General features: G+C 41.3%; 1 protein-coding gene across 3 annotated transcripts in view; it reads left to right on the top strand.

Moving 5' to 3' along the window:
* The first annotated feature begins 404 nt into the window (after positions 1-404).
* The window catches only part of chd4a (chromodomain helicase DNA binding protein 4a), a 31,067-nt gene continuing 9,142 nt past the window's right edge, over positions 405-22,329 (top strand). The window contains exons 1-21 of one of the 3 annotated variants that reach the window (XM_044335446.1): positions 405-603; positions 1,096-1,255; positions 4,343-4,452; positions 5,395-5,637; positions 9,125-9,243; positions 9,501-9,766; positions 10,006-10,136; positions 10,261-10,399; positions 12,763-12,932; positions 13,903-14,136; positions 14,902-15,105; positions 15,197-15,405; positions 16,128-16,259; positions 16,370-16,469; positions 16,669-16,860; positions 18,805-19,005; positions 19,119-19,256; positions 20,073-20,194; positions 20,397-20,570; positions 20,699-20,840; positions 21,160-21,291. In XM_044335446.1, coding sequence (XP_044191381.1) covers positions 1,195-1,255; positions 4,343-4,452; positions 5,395-5,637; positions 9,125-9,243; positions 9,501-9,766; positions 10,006-10,136; positions 10,261-10,399; positions 12,763-12,932; positions 13,903-14,136; positions 14,902-15,105; positions 15,197-15,405; positions 16,128-16,259; positions 16,370-16,469; positions 16,669-16,860; positions 18,805-19,005; positions 19,119-19,256; positions 20,073-20,194; positions 20,397-20,570; positions 20,699-20,840; positions 21,160-21,291 — 3,219 coding nt within the window. In that variant the 5' untranslated portion in view covers positions 405-603; positions 1,096-1,194. Of the gene's footprint in view, positions 604-768; positions 946-1,095; positions 1,256-4,342; positions 4,453-5,394; positions 5,638-9,124; positions 9,244-9,500; positions 9,767-10,005; positions 10,137-10,260; positions 10,400-12,762; positions 12,933-13,902; positions 14,137-14,901; positions 15,106-15,196; positions 15,406-16,127; positions 16,260-16,369; positions 16,470-16,668; positions 16,861-18,804; positions 19,006-19,118; positions 19,257-20,072; positions 20,195-20,396; positions 20,571-20,698; positions 20,841-21,159; positions 21,292-22,329 lie in introns of those variants that run through there. The other 2 variants (XM_044335448.1, XM_044335447.1) reach the window with 2 other exon arrangements.

The raw sequence follows: 22,329 nt of genomic DNA on the forward strand, positions 1-22,329 counted from the left end.
GCCATGTGACGGCTTTTCCTTTTTCACCCCTCCACCCCCCCCACCCCCCCTCCTTTCTCCTATCTCTTTTTTTGGAATTATGCTTATTGTGGGATGTCAGTGACTGCGCTCATTACTATTATGGGATGCCGCACGGGGGTGGGAGGGGAGGGGGGGGGGGGTGAGCGTCTCCATGGTAACCCTGGTTGCTATGGGAGGGGGTGGAGGGGGGGGGGGTGCATGGAGGAATGGGGAAGAGACTGTAGGAGAGGGAGGGGGTGAGTTGACTATTATGGTCTGTACGTTGCAAGGTAACTATGCAGAGTGGGGGAGGGGTGACTGAAGTGTGTGTATGTGTGTGTGTGTGTGGAGGGGGGGGGGGGATATTATGGGATGCCTGCCCCCTGATCTCTTTGTGTGTGTGCGCGCGCGCGCGGGGTGTGTGTAGTGTGCGAGGGAGAGAAAGAGGAGACGGCGTCGTGCGCACACGCTGCCACATAAAAAACACGGAAATATATTTAAATTGTATGTATACCGTTACCTTCACAAACGAGCTTCCAAGTATTGATTGATTGACAAACTGAGCCTGGAGTTACTGTTTTGGAAGCTGTGTGGAATCAAGTTGTGAGTATCTCAGTTTTTTTTTTTTATTGTTTGTGAATTTACTTCAGCCCGGGTAAGATGGTCGGGGGGAGACAGCCTGGGATGCCGGTGTTATATTAATGGTATTTTATGATAAGATATTTGTGCGTGAGCGGCTCCTTTTCTTTACTTTCGCCTCCAATCTGAAACCTGGCCGCCGGTCAAGCTCAGCTAGCACGCATGCTAATGGGACGGAAACTAACGATAGATAGTGGCAAGATGTCAGCTGCACGCAGAGATGGAGTGAGGGTGCTTATGTTTACGAGATGTCCAAGTTGATAGAAAGATAAAGTTATATTCACTGTCCGGGAAGAAGCCCATGCGGTGAGTGTTTATGTTGCTCGGTGTTTTACCGGGTGCTTTGAATGTTCTTTGCTGCTAAATATTCACTTCCGTTTTCCTTTTTTTTTTGTTCTTATGTCCCTTGTCGAAACCTGGCCGGCTGCCCGCTCCTAACAAACTACACTTGGACAGACTCAAAGACTGGGACAAAAAACTCTGGATTACCCTCCAAACTTTATTTAGTTAGCTAAACTGTTAGCTAACTAAATAGAAAGTTTTCTGCTGTCCGCTATGTCTGGAAGCGAGGACGACAGAGATGATTACGGAGCCCCCGAGGACCGGTTAATGCACGGTAAGACGAGGCTCATTTGTTAGCTGAAATTGCTAATGTTCACCCTGGTTGTTTTCTGACATTCATATCAATCATGTTCCGTTAATGGAGAGCTCGCTAGTCGGTGCTGGCTGGCTAACTACCGGGTAGCTAACGTTAAAAGCAACATTAGCTAACCCCCTTTCTTTTCGCGGCTGTTTTTTCCTCAATAAAATCCAGTCTTTTACCCCAACCAGAGGCGGCATGGCTGACAGATGCATTATAGTGAAGTCACGTCGACTACCCGGCATGTTCCCGGGGCCTAACGTTAGCCAGCTACCGGTATTTTTTACGTGTCGATGACAAGATGGAGGCAGCCAGTTAGCTTGGAAGCTGGCGGATGACGTTCAGTAGCAATTCCCCTCCTCATGGCCGGCCGGTTTGAGTGTGGGAAAAGTGAAAAAAATAACACAGTTAAATAAAGATTTCTTGTGTCTTACCTTACCGTATGTCTTATTAAATAACTAGTGGTTATTATCGCAGGCTATGTGGCCGAAGATCGCTTTGTTTACAATGTGTATAATTGCGACGGGCACGCGCAGCGTACACGGTTGAACCATTGAGAACAAATAGTCCCGCAAGTTAGCTTCAAGCGCTAAAATCGACACAAAAACTGCTCTTTTCATTCATCAAATAATGCCAACTTTTCATTTTACGAATCTGAGAAGCAATGAAGAAAAAGAGGTTTTGTAAACAAATAGAAAGATGAATTAAATCCTTGCTATTTTCGGGTTTAAAGGCACGTTATTGTTCTTTTTAACATGCGATTTAATTTGAATTTGATGCAGAAAACCGACAAATCAAGTATACTTTATCATCTCTTGATATTAGACACAACTAGTAACACATTTAAACTCGTCTAGACATTTGTTTTGTAACAAGTTCAAGCTAAGGCACAAGTAGGATTGGAACCAACAATTATTTTCATTCATCAATTAATCAATTGATCGTTTAGTCCATAATATGTCAGAAAGTAGTGGAAAATATCCATATCCTCAGCTCCTCAGAGCTCAAAGTTACGTCTTCATATGTCTTGTTTTATCAGATGAACAGTCCAAAACCGAAAGAAATGTGTTTTACAGTAATATAAAACAGTAAAAAGCAGCAAATTGGAGAGACTGGAACCAGAGAAAAAGAAATATATGATGCAGAAAAACGACAAATCAAGTTACTGTCATCTCTTGATAATAGACATCAGTTAAACTCGTGTATGCACTTGGTTTGTATCAAGTTCAAGTCAAGGCACAAGTAGGGCTGCAACTAACAATTATTTTCACTTTCATTTCATCTTATCGTTTCCTCGATCAAGTCAGTTAATTGTTTAGTCCATAATATGTCAGAGAACAGTGGAGAATAGCCATCACAGTTCCTCAGAGCTCTAGGTGATGTCCTCAGTCGTCTTGTTTCAGTAGATAAACGGAACCAAAACCAAAATAAATCTCTGTAAAACAGAGAAATGCAGGAAATCCTCATATTAGAGAGGCTAGAACCACAGAATGATTAATATCTGTGCTTAAAAATGATAGATGAATTGTTTCATCTCTGGTCACAGACCTTGATAAGTAAACTGCAAATCAGCCGCAAGTCTGTTTTTTTTTTTTTTCGGTTTCAGACTGCTGACTATTAAAATGACACATTATCATGAACATTTTCCTTTTTCTAGCTGGTTTAATTGTATTTCCTTTCAGTTTAGAGCCGTTAATTGAATATTTAAGATATTTAGCCATTCAAGGCTCGTCTATCAATGTTTTTATTGTTATGTTTCATTGTTCTGAAATTCCAAATCAACCCTTGAGACTCAAGGACTTGACACTTGAAAGCAAAAACACTTAAGGGGTCAAATCTTAAGTAAGTCAATTATTAGTCCTCATTTATGGGACTTGAATCCGAGTCCAAGTCTGCAGCTCTGTTCTTTTATACAAAACCTTCTTCAAGTAGGAAAAGCTTCCACGATGTTTACAAAAAATGGCTCAACGTGAGCTGTGGATTTATTTTAAAAACACTCAAATGTGATATTTTTGTCCACATGAATTTACAGTTGTGCACCTGCCCACATACATACACACACACACACACACAGCATGGTCTCCTTTATATGACCTGAAAAGCTCATCACATTAAAGCTTCTCTCTTTTACCAGGTGCATCTTAATGGCCGCTCGCCAATTACTTTTTTTTACCATAGTCAATTACATTAATAGGCTTCGCCATACTACTTCACTGTGGAGCCACCGCTGAGGTGCTGCCAGATGCTGGACTGACTGACTGAGAGCTTCTCTTGTCATGAGGCCTGTGGCGGCGTGTGGTAAATCATAATGACTAATCAGTTGTAAATTACAGTTTTAACCGCCAGAGAGAAACTGATTTTTTAGCATCAACACCCCCACCATCGAAGGGAAACTTCTAAAAAAAAAAAAAAAAAAAAAATGGGGAAGTAACGCAAACTAACAGTTTATCCTCTACCAGTTCTAGTCGTCAGGACTTAAAACTCCTCTAATCAGGAAACATCCTTTTACATCAGGTGAATGTGGTTAAAACAGAGTGGTGGTGAGGAAAGAGAGTTAAATTTACTCAGGTTAAAGCTTTAACTGACTTGCTGAAAAGCCAAAAAGTTTTGAACTTTAAGTCAACAGATGTTTGTCACTATAAAAGTGAAAATATGCATCCTAATAGCGATCATTTAAATACCAATAAAGCTCAATCAATCCTCCTCGTATTCGGTGATGCTGCAAAGTAGCTCGAGCCATAAAAAAACAGAAGTAGGTTCACACATTTTTATGAAGTGTTTGATATACAAATACATGAAAGTGTTCAGTTATAGTTACCGTAGTTGCCAAATTGGCTGATAGATTAAACAAATTGATCCGCAGCCAAAATTTGAACCAGCGTGCGGCTGGTGATCGGTCTCCAGCAGGATATACGAGCGTCTGCTGATAATGCAATGATATCTTTACAGCTCAGTAACGTTATCACACGGCCCAAATACACTTGACACGTAGTCACTCCTCTGTGTATCCTGACCATGAAATGTCTCCACTGGCCTGATTTTTTTTTTTTTTTTTTTTTGTAGATGATGAGGAAGAGGAGATCTCGGAGAGTGAGACTCCGAAGGTGAAGAAGAAGAAAAAGGCCAAGAAGAGTAAAGAGAGCAAGGGAAGCAAGAGGCGGTCGCGCAGAGAGGTAAGGATGCAGAGTGTGTGTGTGTGTGTGTGTGTGTGTGTGTGTGTGTGTGTGTGTGTGTGGTCATATAGCTACATCCTAGAGGTAAAAAAAATAATATATCCAGTCCAGAGTCTGGTTTGACTGGAAACCAGGAGCAAAATGTGAACCCCAGACACTGTTAGTTTAGCTCCACGCATGATGTTTGCAGGTTGCAATAATCTCCTCATATAGGCAAAACAGCAACCAAAGTCAAATTCAATGGGGCGTAACTATGATTGTAAAACGCTGAATGTTTTGCAAGATGATAAAGCTGTTAAAGATCTCTTCTCGCCTTCATTGTGTAGAATTTAATATCAACAAATGTTTAATTCTTGCTCGTATTTCCTTATTTTTTACAAAAGCAATGTTTTTTTCTTCATGTTAGAAACGTAAAACTTGTCCAGTTTGCATTTTTTTTCTGCATCTTTTTTTCCCTCCAATCATTAACCATAAAGAGGTGGTTTTCCTGCATACTTACATGTCAAAATAATATCTGTTTTTACGAGAAGAAAGTCTGATGAATTTTAAAGGACCTCAGACGTCAGTAAACTGAGGAACTGACCAGTCAGAAATACAGTCAGAGTTATTTTCTTGTATGACTTAAGAAAATCTAATAACACTGCTTTGTACTGAAAGCAGAAGTATGTCTACAAATCAATCAGGAAGTTGATATTTTGACTTCAAATTAAATTGGCTGTGGTGGTCAAATTGCATTGTGGGTAATGTAAGCATCAGATTTTAACAAGGAACAAAAGGTGGAATAAAAAAGACAATATTGCTGTTTCTGCTGCACTGATTTAACTACTTATTGTTGTCGTAGAAATGCAACACTAAGACATCAGAGTTCTTTCAATGTTCTTACGCTGAGTTTCCTCGTTTCCCCCCCCCCCCCCCCCCCCCCCCCCCCCCCCACCCCCCCAGGAGCTACCCATCAGCTCCCCGGAGCTCATGGACATCGGCGGGGTGGAAGAGGCGGAAGACGGCGGTCCCGGCCAACGCTCCGACAGCGAGGGCAGCGACTACACTCCGGGACGCAAGAAGAAGAAGAGAGCCAGCAGCGGCAAAGAAAAGAAGAGGAGCAGCGCCGGCGCCGAACGGAGCGCCTCCAAGAAGAAAGACCCGGAACCGGAGGAAGACGAGGACGACGACGATGACGACAGCTCGGTAAGAAAAGCCGGACAGATGAATATATATAATAATCAATATCTTGACACAGCATTTCCACCGTAATCGGACACAAAACGTCTTGTTTGAACCACAGAACGCTCATGAATTGTAATGATATGTCGCAGTATTACTATTACATATTTTCCCCCCTAAATGACGTGCATTATGTCAGACGGGCAACAATGACGGTCAAATGTCAAGAAGAGTAGAAGACGTAGTGATGAAAGAGTTTCATTCTTAGAAAATAAAAACCAGTCAGGTAGGAAACATGATGCATCCTCCTGACAGAATGACTGTGATGTGAAATTAAAACACACTTTGGTGCATTTTAAGTCACAGTCTGTAGCTGTCAGAGAACTCTAAGTATATTTACCTCCTGGATCGTCTGTATTTAAATGAAAAATGGCAAGATATGACTGCAGGTGTTTAGTTTTGGCTCTTGTGTGCACAGGAATAATGTTGGATGTGACTCCTAAAGGGGCCATACGAGCATGTTTGTAAGTTTTAGCTTCTTTTAAATAGAAAGAATCCACATTTTTGGCATACTTTTTCCAAACTTGCTTTATTTGTTTGTCCAAGATAACATTTTTGTTGCACCGTGGCACCTCATAGCAATACTGTATCTCTTGACAAAAATGCAGATTTGATAGTCACTCATGGATAACAATGTTTCAACAAGTTTTCAGAGTACAAATAGATTTTTATTTTGAAGAGAAAGGAATGGACACCGATAAAATGGTTAAAAAAAATGCATTCAGATGTCTACAACAACAGACGTACAGCTAGGAAAGTGGTCAGACGTGATGTAAAGCGTATGTAGGTTGCAGTGTTTGATTCACTAAAACGTGCAAAATCATTGACGTGGTCGATCAATGCAAGCTGTGTGACAAACTGAACGATATATACCATACAGAAAACCAACATGGAGTTCTGCCTTTGTGGCCCAAATGCATCTTTTTTTATTTATTTATTTTTTTTAAATGAATGTAACTTTTGCAACAGCCCTTTTTTTTTTCTTTTTCTGCCTCATGATGAGCTCCCTATTGACTGTGCACCTGTAATGGAGTCAGTCATGGTTTGACAAACACAGATGTGATATGAGAGATGGTTAAACAAAGAGCTGTCTGGTGGACTCGGAGCCCCGGCGGCCAATAGGGGGCCTTGTAGTTAATGACACTTATGCAAGGGGTGTTGTGTGGGGCGTGTGTGTGTGTGTGTGTGTCTGTATCTCTGGGGCGGGTGTGTAAAGGCATATATGCTGTTACCATGGCAACCCCGCTTAGCGCCGCGCTGCACTGCGCTCTTGACCCTTTTTCTTTTTGGTTAGATAAACACATTTTGATTCATTTGCAGAGCCGCCCTCAATTCTGTCTGCAGGGCCGCTCTGTAAGACGGCAAAATGGGGGGGGGGGATGGATTTTTGGTGAAAGGGTGTCGCTGTGCAATAAACGGGACCTTTTTTTTAAAACATTTAGGTAAAAAGTTCCAATGTAGAAAGAATTGTTTTTTATTGGTCAACATATTTTCCAGTAATACACAGTTTTTGACAGTTTAAACAGTAATCGTTTGTACTAAGGTCCATCTTCTCCATTGTTAGGATTTTCTTCTTCTCTGTGGTTTGAGTTTCTCTGAGTCCGGCTTCTTAAATGTGAATATTTCCTGGTTTGTTTAGTTTAGGTTGCGGACTATTGGTCAGGAAAAGAGAGAAGACAGTTAAGGACGTCCCCTTGGGTTTCGGGAAACGGTGATCAACATTTTTGGACATTTCATAGATGAAACAACTAAATGATGAATCAAGAAAATCATCGGCAGATTAATTGATGATTGGTCTGAAGAACGTCAGCGGTAATAGAAAATGTTCATCACATGTTGTCGAAGCCTAAAGTGATGTTTTCACTTTTTATGACTAAACAGTCATAAAAGTGAAATGAAACTGAGAATATCAGCAAGTCCTGACATTTAAGAAGCTGGAACCAGATGTTTTGGCTGTCATGAATTTGTTGATTTAACCAGTGAATCATGTTTTTTTTTCTTCAGTGCTGAAAGAATAACTATCAACCAAGCCGTTAAATGTAATTGTCTTCATTTAGTTGTCAGTGTTTTGTGGTGTTTGCTTTCTTGATGGTTGCTAATTTCTGACCCTCTTCACCAGCTACTTTTACCTCCTTAACCATGCAAATGTGGTCTAGTAGAGCAGATAAAATCCTTTCTAAATGAACATAAAATTCAGCTGTTTGGGGAGGGGGAGGAAGACTATTTTGCCGCAGACCCTCCAATAAGAAGCTCTCACCGATGTCCAGATAGGGAACAAAAGTCTTTTTTTTTTTTTTAGTTGGAAGGTTTTTGGCTTTTGTGACGCACCGCAGGAACCAAACAACATTTTCTAAAACCCCCCATGGTGGAACTGTTCAGCAGTCGACGTTGAATTAAAAGTCACAGCTGGTCCCACATGTCGGTCACTCAGTCCGTGCGTGATCAGTCGACGCTGTAATCATCCAGTGGGAGGTTTTTGACGTAAAAAAAAAAAAATAGTTTTGTTGTGAATAATAACAATAATGTTTAGCAATAACCTTGGCACCAGTCATGTTGTCTCTCTGGCATATATTGAATTATGTCATAACAGCTTTGCACATGTTAAGACTTGGTCTGCTAAACCGGGTCCACACTGTGGTCATCTAATCAATTGATCGGATTAGTATCGATAGCTCCTCACGCTCGCTCAGTTGAAGTGGTTGTGAGAACAGATTTTTATGTTTTATACCATTTTTGATTTAGGGTTAGGGTTATGGTCAAGGTTAGGGTTAGGGCATCAGGGTGTTAGGGTTATGGTCAGGTTTAGGGTTATGGTCAGGTTTAGGGTTATGGTCAGGTTTAGGGTTAGGGCATCAGGGTGTTAGGGTTATGGTCAGGTTTAGGGTTATGGTCAGGTTTAGGGTTATGGTCAGGTTTAGGGTTAGGGTTTTTGGCAGTAAAGACTGTAGATAAATCTCCCAGCTGCTGTGCAGTCTCTGTAATACTATGTGAATGTTTTCACCCATGTGACTCTGTCGGCATTAATCTCTAAATGTTTCAAACAGGTTGGGCAGATGGCCTTTTTAGACTCAGGGGTCTTATTATTAGATTGTGTTTTTTACCACTCAGTAACGTTTTGTTTTTTTTTTTTTTTGGTTGTAATCATTCTGTCAAATTCTTGTGCTGCGCTTGTTTTTCTTGGTTTTATTCTCCAGTGACTGGCACAGGCGAAGCTTTAAGGAGTTTTTTAAGAAGGGGAATTTCTCAAGAGTTGGCGGAGCTTTTATAAACAGATAAATACTAGAAGCAGGAAGTTCTACTATTCTCAGAAGCTTGTGAATCCCAAACTGTGTTTTCACAACAGTAAAAAAAAAAAAAAAAAAAATCTTCCAGCAACTTTTTTCACAGGCTTGTTGTTTTCATCTTTCACATTTTTACTTAATATAGCTTATTATTATGATGTTTCCTGTAGGAGCCCAAGTCGTCATCCCAGCTGCTTGATGATTGGGGCATGGAGGACATTGACCACATGTTCACTGAGGAGGATTATCGCTCCCTGACCAACTACAAGGCCTTCAGCCAATTCGTCAGGTAGAGAAGCACACATTTTGATCAAGTATCGTCATGTTTTCTTAGTGATCTTGCTCTTCCTGGAAAGAAATCCCTGCTCGTACTGGCTTTCACTTACTGATCTTTTTTTAATTTTTTTTTCCCATTCTTCTAGCCAATGTGGAAGTGAAATTTATCTAACATTTAAGATGAACTGGCCAGAAAAGTCCCCAAAATGTGTATGAGCCCTCTGTGTTTTTTTTTTTTTTTTTTTTAAATCTTGCTTTCCTCACCTCCAGGCCCCTCATCGCGGCCAAGAATCCCAAGATCGCCGTGTCCAAGATGATGATGGTTCTGGGCGCCAAGTGGCGCGAGTTCAGCACTAACAACCCCCTGAGGGGAGCTGCCGCCGCTAACGCTGCTCTGGCCACCGCCAATGTACCTGCCGCTGTCGACAACATGGTAGCAGAAGTCGCCCCACCTGCTGCCGCACCGGCGCCCCCAGCAGAGCCTCCACAGCCTCCTGCACCACCACTCCGCAAGGCCAAGACCAAGGAAGGCAAAGGTACAAGGGGGGCAGGAGGGGTATCATGGCCAGATATAACTTTTTTTTTTTTTTTTTTTTTAAACACTGCCCAAAGAGCAAATGAAAACAAAAGCCTCATCAGCCAGTAAGAATGTTTAGCGGCTGAAGTGGCTTTTCTTTTAAAGCTCCAGGAGCACCGGCCAGTTTCCCCTCCCCGAATCTCAGACTCTGTGCATGACCGACCTTTCTCTTTTTTCTTTTTTTTTTTTGTTTTGCAGGTCCCAACGCCCGCAAGAAGTCCAAGACTACACCTAAACCACAAGAGAAGAAGAATAACGCAAAAACCAAGAAAGTGGCTCCTCTCAAAATCAAACTGGGAGGCTTCAACAGCAAGAGGAAACGCTCATCGGTACGACCAGCCCTCTTCTTTTCCTACATTTCTCACATGAATACAGTTGAGACAGAGGCACAGGGAAGTGTTCTTAACACAACATGAAATTCAAGTGTTTGTTTTTCCATGCTTGTGTGCACAGAGCGAGGAGGACGAGCCCGACGTGGACAGTGATTTTGAGGATGGCAGCATGAACAGCGTCTCCGTCTCAGAGGGATCCAACAGCCGCAGCAGCCGCAGCAAAAAGAAGCCGTCCAAGAGCAAACCCAAGAAGAAGAAAGGTATGTCTTCAGGCTCTGTGTGTGTGTGAGAGAGACTGGATGTTATGAAGCTTTTGCAACTTAATTTTCTTTTAATAGCCAGTATGAACAGGAGGAACAATTACAGTGAGGAAAACCTCTGAAATACATGAAGTTTTGTGTAAACTATGGGACCAGGTTGCTGAGTCAGAGTCAGAGCTCTACCTGAAGATTACAGGTTAAGCGAACAGCGTTGAATAGTAACAAGTGCGTGCAGGGTAAAGCATTAAAAATCTGTGGAATGCACAACAATATGAGGAGGTGTATGCACACACACACACACATTAGTCACTGTGACTGAGTCAGCAGAGTTTGATATATTTAGAAGGACAACATCTTGGACTGAGCTGTCGCCCACTGATGCATCCTCTAGCTGCTGTCACAAGATCGAAGAGCAGCACAGACGACGTCACGGATTGATTCAGATCAGCGGGTGAAAGGGGTCAAACAGACATGGCTGCTTCACTGTGGAAATCTTTTTAACTGCAGCGGTGGTGTTTTTGTTGAGTCTTTGTGGAGTTTAGGTGAAAGGTTAGGCTCAGTTGTCTGTGAAGATTCTCAGTTATCCAAGGAGGGTCGGATCCAAGGCAGCTGGACTTTTTGCTTCTTATCCAAGAGGCTTCTTGAGTTCTGACTGACAGGGAGTCCCAGGTATTTAACCTCTGCGGGGTTGTTATCAAGGTCATTGATACCGCTCAGTTTGTTAGTTCTCCTAGTTGTTATGACGACAGTCATTAGAGTTGTCAGAGTCACCTGAGGCCAAGCGTATACGACAGTTGTTGAAGTTGTCACATGATGAGGCTAGATGTGAAGGGATGAAAGGACGGCATTGTAGGTGGGGGATAAATGGAGTCGTAGACCACCACCTCTGTTGACGGATGGTTTCTCTACTTTGACGTCGTTTGCCTCCTTCGCTCTTCTTTCAGACCATCTGTTCTCCTTGTTAGGGATGTCAACAGTCAGTCGGTTAACTGCTGAGAATGTTTTTGACCGGTTACGCATGTCAGGCTATAGGTTAATTTGCATCAGATCTTCTTCTTGAATGGAGAAAGTACCGGTGTAAAACTGACTTCTACACTGAGTGAGTGTTGCATTATGGGCTGTTTGTAGTATTAATGTTGCTAGGCTAGCAAGTGTCTTAAAGTCAGTTTATAGTGTGTGTGTTAGAGTCAGTCAGGCCTAAGAGGGTTTCGTCAGTCCAGTTTAACCTGCAGGACTTTCTGAAGGCTCGTGGAATGGAGGAAATAAATTCATGACGAGTTAAAACGAGTCCACTGCGTCTTCCGTCGTCTCTGCTGCAGAAACTGAATATATCAAGCCGCCAAATACCACGGTCACAGATGAAATGTAAAAATACTAACTGCTCAACTCAAAAATAATTTTTGACCGTTTCCAAGAGCCTGGTAGGAGAGCGTGTGAGTATGTAACTGTCTTATGATGTAAGTTATATTCAAAAAGAAACTTATTTTTGTTATTTTTTCAAAAACAGCTGTTGGAAAAGGGGGGCGGGGTCTCATAATCAGGGTCACTTAATATTTGTGTTATTATTTATATTTGTACCTTGAGACCGAGTACATTATGCCATTTAGAGCTACTTTGAAAAACACTTTGATGAGAAGAATGATGAGCTAAAAGCTACTTTTCAAACTTTTCCTGAAAATTAACTGCTTAGTTATTAGTTAAAGAGTGTCGGTTTGTTGACTACTCCCTGTCCAAAATATGTGCGCTGTTTTCCTTGAAAGAGTCTCTCTTATCTTTCAGGTGTAGATAAACTGCTGAGTCGTGACCTGCAGAGTTGAGTCATGCGTTTAATGGTTGTTAAATTCCTCCCGATATGCAAGTCTGTGCATTCTCCACTGCATCGGACTGCGTACAGTAGATTGCCTATCTTCAGTTTGGGTGTGCGGTCTTTTGGGTGGACCAGTTTCCATTTTAGTGTGTTGGGTGTGTTGTGTTTAGTTATTTTACGTTTGAAAGTATATCATGCTGTTTTTCCAAAAATATCAAATACAACGTTGAGAAATACTGAAACACCTCAAGGTTGAGTTTTAGCTTTGTTTAGCCTTGCATTAAAACTGTAGATGGGAAATTTTGTTTTGTAGCAAATATTCAGTTTTATATGTATATTTATGTAATAATGAAACCCTTCGATATCAGTCTGTTGGTGTAATTGAGGAAATGTATTCATGAGGGGAAAGAATGACTCACCGAGTGGGTTTTCCTCTGACAAACAACATAAACACGCAGCGGAGTGTTAATAAATGTTAAGCCTGGATCACAGCGTGCATCATTCATCCTTAGTTAGAAAACGATATTTTTTTATTAAACTTGCTTCTCTTCACCAGAAGCAGAGGACGGGGACGGCTATGAGACGGACCACCAGGACTACTGCGAGGTTTGTCAGCAGGGTGGAGAGATCATCCTGTGTGACACCTGTCCCAGAGCGTACCATATGGTCTGCCTGGACCCTGACATGGAGAAGGCACCTGAGGGCACCTGGAGCTGTCCGCACTGCGTAAGTTTTTTTTTCCTCTCATGTGGTGGATAGCAGCTGCAGTCGGCTTAGATTCAACAACAAAAAAACCCACAGTCATGAAAAAGGTTTTAAAACGTCCGTAGAGATTTCTCAGACTTCTCCTGCAGCATCATCCACTTATCTGCCATTGATCCAAATGCTGAATGTTCTAAAGCTGCTCTGATGCTCCGCTGGAATATTTAACAACTTATTACCAAAGTAATGATTTGTTTGGAAGGTGCCAAACACACACGGAGCAACTGTGGAGATGTGGATCATGCTGCAGGTGTAGTTTGAGAAGCTTCTATGGACAATAAATAATGAAAATAACATGTCTGTAACTATTACTGAAACAGTTTAGTTGTGCAGTGGAAAAGGGAAACAACTTTTCTGTTTCTTGCAAGGGGTCAGGACACCTGCACCTGACAGCTGTGATGATTTATGGTCACTCAGAACTGGTTCCTACTGGTTTATAAGTCATACCAAACGGCTTTTCTCAAAGGCGGAGGGGGGAGATGCAATGTTGTTTAAATGCGGGGATAGCGGCGCATCTTTTAGTGTTGCACTTGGGCTGTCAATCGTGCTAGCTTGGGTCTCTCGTTTGTCACACTACATGAGTATTGGTAACCAGGGTAACCGGGCTAGCATACACCCATGAGCATGCTACAGCTGCAAGTGGTGCACTGCCAAAACATAAGTGGAATATTTAACTATTTTGACAGTAATTGTTTGGATCACGGGGGATGCTAAACTGAGGGAAGTTGCGTACCGAACGGTTTGGGACGAATACACAAACTGTCACATCTTTAGGTTACTATGATATTTAGTGTACAGTGTAATATGGAATTGGACAAACAAAAACAAAGCCTTCAAATCAAGATTTTTTCTTAAAAATTGAAACAGGAACGGCAAGAACATTTGTGTTTTTAGAAAGTTAATGAATAAAAGACCTGAATTTCCTCATTTCCAGGAGAAGGAGGGCATCCAGTGGGAGGCCAGAGAGGAGGGCTCAGAAGGCGAGGAGGACAACGGTGAGGTGGGCGAGATGGAGGAAGACGACCACCACATGGAGTTCTGCAGGGTGTGTAAGGACGGAGGGGAGCTCCTGTGCTGCGACTCGTGCCCCTCGTCCTACCACATCCACTGCCTCAACCCGCCGCTCCCCGAGATCCCCAACGGAGAGTGGATCTGTCCCCGCTGCCTGGTGAGTCTGCCGATTAGTCAGGGATGTGATCTGCTGGAGGTTTTTCATTGATCCCGCTGGATGTTTCTTCTCATTCTGCTTAGCGTAACTGGATTGGAAAAGGTTTATTATTGATGAAGTGGGTGTTTCTGTGCTCGTTTAGGTCAGCGTGGCTCGATCAGTGGTTAAAAATTCCCCAACCAGCTCAAGCAACTAAAGCAGAGGCACGTTCAGAGATTCCTCTGTGTAACCAGAGAAACTTCAGGCAGATTTGATGGCATCAACCGTTTATTTTATCATATCTTTGGCTGCAGCTTTTTCTTACCATTAGATAATATTCAGACCTTTTAAATAGTTGATTGACAGAAAACACATTTTTTGAAAATTCATAAATTATAGCAAACATTTGCTTTCGCCAGCTTCTCCAGTGTGAAGATTTTATTATTTTTCTGTAGTTTTTATTGTTGTAGACTGAATAAGCCCAAGGTGACATCTTCAAATGTCTTGTTTTTATCTGACCAACAGTTCAAAACCCAAAGATATTTAGTTTACAAATATATATAAAGCAGAAAAAAACAATAAATCTTCAAATTTTAGAAGCTGGAACCAGAGAATTCTTCACATTTTTGATTGGAAAAAAGATGCGATTTCATTTGTTCTGTTATGTCTTGCACACATTACCAAAACTACTCTTGATGATTCCAGGAGTCCAAGTAGACTTTCAGAGAACCTGATGTGATAAGAAAAGGATCGATGCTATAATAATTTTTCTCTCCCTCCCTCCAGTGTCCCCCCATGAAGGGGAAAGTCCAGAAGATCCTGACGTGGCAGTGGGGCGAACCTCCTCCCCCCACACCTGTTCCCCGTCCCCCAGACCTCCCGGCTGACGCCCCCGACCCCGCCCCGCTGGCAGGGCGGCCGGAGAGGGAGTTCTTCGCCAAATGGTCCAACATGTCATACTGGCACTGCTCCTGGGTCACAGAGCTGCAGGTATGTAAATAAAAAAACACATTATTGACATTGTTTTATATAAAGATTAGAAATCTCCTCTCTAACTTTCTTCCCTCCATCTTCTCTCCAGCTGGAGCTTCACTGCCAGGTGATGTTCAGAAACTACCAGAGGAAGAACGACATGGACGAGCCGCCGCCCATCGACTTCGGCGACGGAGAGGAAGACAAGAGCGTCAAGAGGAAGAACAAGGACCCCATGTACGCACAGCTGGAGGAGAAATACCTCCGCTTTGGAATCAAGATGGAGTGGCTGATGATCCACCGCATCCTCAACCACAGGTCAGCACACAGTCAGAGCTTCTCACAGTACTGTTGTTGTTAAACTTCCTTTTTAAAGATTACAAGACATCGGCTGCATTTACATGAAGACGAATAAAGTTAAAAATCCAGTCATCGTATTAAAATGGCCAAAATGAATCGTTGCAAACCTTTTTAATTTCAGATAAAATAAAAATTAAAACATTTCTACCAATTACTTTCTATTTTCAAATGGAGATTCTTTCCTACAGGACCCATTTTTGTTCATTAACCACATTTTATTCCACTTTTGACACATGTGGAGGGACGTTTTACAGTAGGAATGGTGCATTTTTAGAAGATAACATGAAACATATTGCAGGCTTTTATCCTAAGCTCCACATAAAACTACCAGATGCAAGTATTTCTAATATTGTAGGTATTAGTGTCACGTAGAACTGCAACTAATGATTATTTTCATTTGGTCTATAAATTGTCAGAAAATGATGATGAAAAATGACTGTTTATAATTAGTCCAACCAACCGTCCAAAACCCAAAGATATTCAGTTTACTATCACATATGACACAGAAAAATATGAAAACATGCTTAAAAAATGATTAAAACGACTAATTGATTATCAAAATAGTTGCCAATTGATTTTCTGTTGATAGACATAGACGTTGCAGCTCTAGTGTCACGCTTTACTCATCTAAATATGAAATTAATCAGTGTTTTTTTTGTTGTTTTTGCTCTCATTTGCAGCGTGGACAGAAAGAATAACGTCCACTACCTGATCAAGTGGCGAGAGCTGCCGTACGACCAGGCGACCTGGGAGGCCGAGGACATGGACGTACCCGAGTTCGACGTCTACAAAGTGCAGTACTGGAACCACAGGTAACGATAAAGACACGGAAAACACATCGATGCAGATTTGAACCTACGTACACCATCGACCGACACGAACCGCTTCACTAACTGGGTATATGTGTGTGTGTTTCATCCAGAGAGCTGATGATGGGAGAGGAAGGAAAACCTGGAAAGAAGATCAAGGTGAAAGGTCGAGTGAAGCGGCCGGACAGACCTCCGGAGAACCCCGTGGTAGATGTAAGTTCACAGTATCGATTATTGACATTTGTACAAAATTCAAATATGTTTTTAAGCCCAATATAGACAGTATTTTGTCTGTTTCTGCTCTTATTATTGCTTATTTTTACCTTTTTTAATGCCTTGTCATTTGATTAGAACCTCTAAACTAAAGAGCTTTTCAAGTAACATTAACGTGATTGTTTTTCGGTTTTCACAGCCGACCATCAAGTTTGAGCGTCAGCCGGAGTACCTGGACAGCACGGGCGGGACGCTGCATCCCTACCAGCTGGAGGGACTGAACTGGCTGCGGTTCTCTTGGGCTCAGGGCACCGACACCATCCTGGCCGACGAGATGGGTTTGGGAAAGACGGTCCAGACCGCCGTCTTCCTCTACTCGCTCTATAAAGAGGTGTGTTATGTTTGTTTGTAGTAAGTATGTGTGTGTGTTACATTCATGCTTTGGATATACTTCTTCTATACTGGTTTGTTGGAAACCATTATCTCAGCACATAAAATAGAAGTGAGATTAATTTTTGTCTTCTCCATGATCTTCATTAAATTTATCTCATATTTTGTTAAAAACTAATTAATTTTACATATTTAACACCATTTTGGCTCAGCTGTAATGTCTCCTGTGTGACTGTGTAGCTGTCCGTAGAGAGCTGTCGTCCTATTGGCCAGTAGCCATCCAGCCATTTTGTATAAGTCAGGTGAAATCTGACGACATTAAGTTGGATCTTAAACAGTAAATACTTAGTCAGTTCACATGTGCAGCTGCTGCCACCTAAAGGTGGGAGGCCAGAATGCACTTCCTGTCAGAGCAGCAGGAGATCAGTTAGCCTTCAGATAAACACAAGAGTGAACTAAAGGATTTTATTCTCACACATTTATTCCTCGTCTCTTCATTTATATTTTTCAGTTTTTTTTCATCTTGTTTAAATCCTCCAAAAAAATGTGTTTTGCTTCTTGTTTGAGCGTCTCTGTGCAGAATGATGTACGTGCAGAGTTTGTTTTCACGCTCATCTGCTGAAGAGGGAAAGTTTCTCAGTGCTCACGTTTAATACGTGTTCCTACGAGCGTGATTTATGACATCACAACTAGTTTGGTGCCAATCCTGGTCCAGTATGTGTAACGGGGGACTATATTAGCCTCACAGTTTATGATGTCCCCTTTAAGTTTGTTTTGTATGGCTGATAATAGCGACAACCTACAGTCTCTGCGTTGTGTTGTGATGATGATGATGATGGTGGACTCCAATGAAGACACCCAGACAGCTCCGATGTCGATTCAATGATGTCTGTTTATTGCTTACAAGCACTTTGGGATCTGGGGGATACAAGCCCGGTCTCAGTAAAGCTATTTAACGTAAATAAAATCATAATCAAAGGAAACTTACAATACTAATAAATGATTTCTGTGACGAAGCTTAATAACCGTTAAATAACAAATTACAGGGCCAACGGTCTAACCTTGACCAGGATCAAAAACTCACTATATTACAGATTACACAAACACACTATTGATACAGATGAATCAGTTCACATAGATAATCACTCTGAATGTCAATATAATTATAATTAGTAATAAAGTCTATCTCAGGTCAGCTATACATTATTATTTACAGGTTTCCATTTAATAGTCACACACTCACCTGGAGGATACAAGCCCGGTCTGACTTGTTCCCATGGTGATGGGCTTTATAGCTGCATCGTTACCTTGGATACTATGTAGCCAAGTATTAAATATAACATAAAATAACGTGATATAATAATATAATAATATGTACACCCTACAACTATTAAATAAAGGTAAAATTAATGACAAAATTATATTCTATATTAAAAGATTTTGCTGTTAGACATAGTGACCATTTAAAGCACAACTAATGTATTTAATGTAACATGCAAGAGGCAGATGTTACATATGCAACTTACACAAGCGTGATGTGGAAACTTGAAGCCTCCAGTGCACAAACACTGAGAATGGACTCAACTACTTTTCTGACCTTTTCTGTAATTTTATGTGATTGAGGATCAAGCATTTTCAAGTATTTCTTTAGACTTTTATTATCATTTATGCGAAGTAATACTTGGTAGCATAAAGTGAATTTTTGAGGTGTCCCTTTCACCAAAAGGCTAATATCTCATTTTGGAAAGAAAGCGTGCAAACGAAGGCTGAGATTTTACTTTCAAACTTCTTTCCTCTCATCTGTTTGAAATGATACAAACACAGTGTTGGTTCCTGCATCTCTGAAATGACAGGGTTGTATTTTGACTAATGTGTAATACGTCCAGTTTATTGACCAGCGATTAGTGCGACATACTGAACCGACTTCCTCTCTCCCAACCTCCAGGGTCACTCCAAGGGGCCGTTCCTGGTCAGCGCCCCGCTCTCCACCATCATCAACTGGGAGCGAGAGTTCGAGATGTGGGCCCCCGACATGTACGTGGTGACGTACGTCGGAGACAAAGACAGCAGAGCCGTCATCAGAGAGAACGAGTTCTCCTTCGAGGACAACGCCATCCGTGGAGGAAAGAAGGCGTCCAGGATGAAGGTGAGAGGACGGCTGGTGAACTAATGCAGTTTATAGACGTAATGAAAGTCTGGATAAATTATAGATCATTTGAGAATTGAGTTTAAGGTCTCCTGTGATTTTGTCACAAACAGAAAGACTCATCGATTAAGTTCCACGTCCTGCTGACTTCCTACGAGCTGATCACCATCGACATGGCCATCCTGGGCTCCATAGACTGGGCCTGCTTGGTGGTGGATGAGGCCCACAGGCTGAAAAACAACCAGTCCAAGGTATGAACACGCACCCTTTTATCCAAAAGATCAACAGGTGATTCTTCCTGACTTCCTGTTTTTGGAGAAGTACAGATAATCTATAGGCTGACGAATCTGCTGTGTGTTTCTACACGAAGCCTTTATCAGAGCGTTTATGACAACAGTACAGTCGAAATGTTAAATGCTCTTTAATATGAAGCGGCAGCAGTAGGAAATGTTGGGTTCACATTAACGGTAACTTAGTATGCTCTCTTTTGTTAAAGACAAATCATGTGATCACCTGCACCTGTACAGATCTTCCTACTCTACAAAAAAGGAATTAAATATAATCAGACAAAATATAAATAAAAGGCAAAACAAGACAAAATAAACAATGCAACATGAAACAAACAAAACAAAAGGTTCTACATTTATAAAAGTATCCAAAAAAACCAGTAAGGCAATGCCCAGAACAAAGAGTTAAGTAGCTGTTATGGAGCTTTCATTCAAATCACATGATTTTCATCAGTAGATCGAGGTTGTGATTCAATTGTAGATGTTCAACTTTCCATTCTTCTTATGAGCACTTTAAAGACTCATTTTCCATGTTAGAATCAGCAGTTAAAAAATTAAATGAACCACAGTTCATCACACCTACTCTCATCACAGTGGACATTATTTCGTCAGCTGCCTTCATCGAGGTCAAGACTTTGCTTTTAAGCTCTATTATTTGAAGAATCATTACCAGTCGGTTATTTCTCGGAAACAACTGGAATAAATAGAATCAAGTAATAAACATGCCCTTAATTGATGTTGTAAACATGCTGCTCTCTTTGTGTGTTTCCTCTGCTGTAGTTTTTCCGGGTGTTGAACAATTACCCTCTTCAGCACAAACTGCTGCTGACTGGAACACCTCTGCAGAACAACCTGGAGGAGCTTTTCCACCTGCTCAACTTCCTCACACCTGAGAGATTCAGGTAGGACATGAAATGTTTCTAAAGCAGGACAGTTTTTAGAGGATTTCTGGAGGGTTTTCCTTCAGGTGTAACGTCATAATTTATAGATCAGGAAGCAAACTGGCCACTGAAGCACCAGTCCAAAGAGATATAAGTTGATGAGTAATGTTAATACCTCACCTCGCGGTAACTGACCTGTCCGTGTCCGTCTCTCCGCCCGCAGTAACCTCGAAGGCTTCCTGGAGGAATTCGCAGACATCGCAAAGGAGGACCAGATCAAGAAGCTGCACGACATGCTGGGTCCTCACATGCTCAGGAGGCTGAAGGCCGACGTCTTCAAACACATGCCCTCAAAGACCGAGCTCATTGTCAGAGTGGAGCTCAGCCCCATGCAGAAGTGAGTCAGGAGGAGGGATAAAGAGACGGCATAAAAAGATAAAAATGGAAGCGTGGATGCTGTTTGGACAGAGGAGGACCAGGCAGGAAGTAAAATCTGGTAAATGTGTGTCTGTCTTCTGCTTGCAGGAAGTACTACAAATTCATCCTGACGAAAAACTTTGAGGCTCTGAACACCAAAGGAGGAGGAAACCAGGTCTCTCTGCTCAACGTCGTCATGGACCTCAAGAAATGCTGCAACCACCCCTACCTCTTCCCCGCGGCTGCTATGGTACGACCCCGAACATCAGGGAGAAACTATTTTATTTAAGATTCATGTGAATTTTTTTTTTTATTACTATTTAGAAAATTCCCTCGTTACAGTGTGGCCAAATGATTCTCATTTTCTACAATTACTTAAGCCATGAAATTGACTTAAATTCTATATTTTCATGCTTTAACTGGAGGGTTTGAATCAAGGTCGATTTGTCTTTTTAGGAAACATTTCTTCCAAAATTTTACTTATTTTTGGTTCCATCCTTTTGCCGAATTTTATCTGCAGTCCTGTCAGATTTCCCAAACCTTAACGTTCGTTCGGTAACTCCCAACAGGAAGCTCCAAAGATGCCTAACGGGATGTACGACGGCCAGTCTCTCACAAAGGCTGCTGGGAAACTGCTGTTGCTGCAGAAGATGATGAGGAAGCTGAAGGACGGAGGACACAGAGTGCTCATTTTCTCTCAGGTAAGAGACCGGAGACATGACTCGACTGTAATTTACTGAATCATAAAACACTTTCACATCTTCCACTCTGCACTCTTATGGTGTTACTATAAAATACACATTTAAGCAAAATCATCCCTCTAATAGGTGTCAGTAGCTCCATTTCTTTCATGTCCTGCTTTTTCTCTTTTGTGTGGTTATTTAGGGTCAAATTCATATTTTCTTTTGGCTCTGACTCTGTCAATCATTCTGGATAAAAGTATCATCAAAAAGTCAAAACGTAGATTTTTTTAGCAAACTAATTGAATATGTATCACCACAGTAAATGTTCAAGCAATCTCCTAACTGTTACGTTGAATGGTATCGGTATCGTCTAACAGTTTATTATCATGAATTATGAAGATATGTATTCAATCTGCTCATTTGAGAAAATGAACGCAACTTATGTTTATCTTAATTGCTTGAAGAATCCCTAAAAAATTGTCGGCCGTATTGTCAGTTGTGTTTTGACAGATCATTATTAGTATATCGGACTTTTACTGGAATGTTTCAAATCTGTTGCCCCCTTCACGTTATAGTGGGATATATTATGTTATTATATGTTGTTATTTTATGTTGTTATTGTAACAAATTCTGTTATGTTTTTTCCTTTTGGAAATAAAAACATTTGATAACAAAAAAAGTCAAAAAATGGAAGTTTAAATGGCAAAAATAAGGTAGTAAAATTAGTAAGAACACTTCTTTCTATTGGAAAAGGTGAGACAGAGGAAAGACTCTTCCTGCCACTTAAAAAATAAATACATTTTTAAAAAATGCAATGTTTGGAAACGCAACAAGATGGATTAAACTTGAAACCCAAAGTCATGCATCTTTTAAATTTAAAGTTGTAATGCTTAAGATTTCAGTCCTGGTTGATTTACAACAGAAAATGAGCTGGTGAATCTGTTTACAGTGCAACCAAACAAACCTGCGTTGTTTTTTAATAAAGATGTCAGTCAGAAATAATTGCAACTGCAAGTAGTTTTTCATACAACAGCAGTGAAGTTAGTTACCTGCAGA

This window comes from Thunnus albacares, chromosome 19 (genome assembly GCF_914725855.1).
Source record: "Thunnus albacares chromosome 19, fThuAlb1.1, whole genome shotgun sequence".
NCBI lineage: Eukaryota > Metazoa > Chordata > Actinopteri > Scombriformes > Scombridae > Thunnus > Thunnus albacares.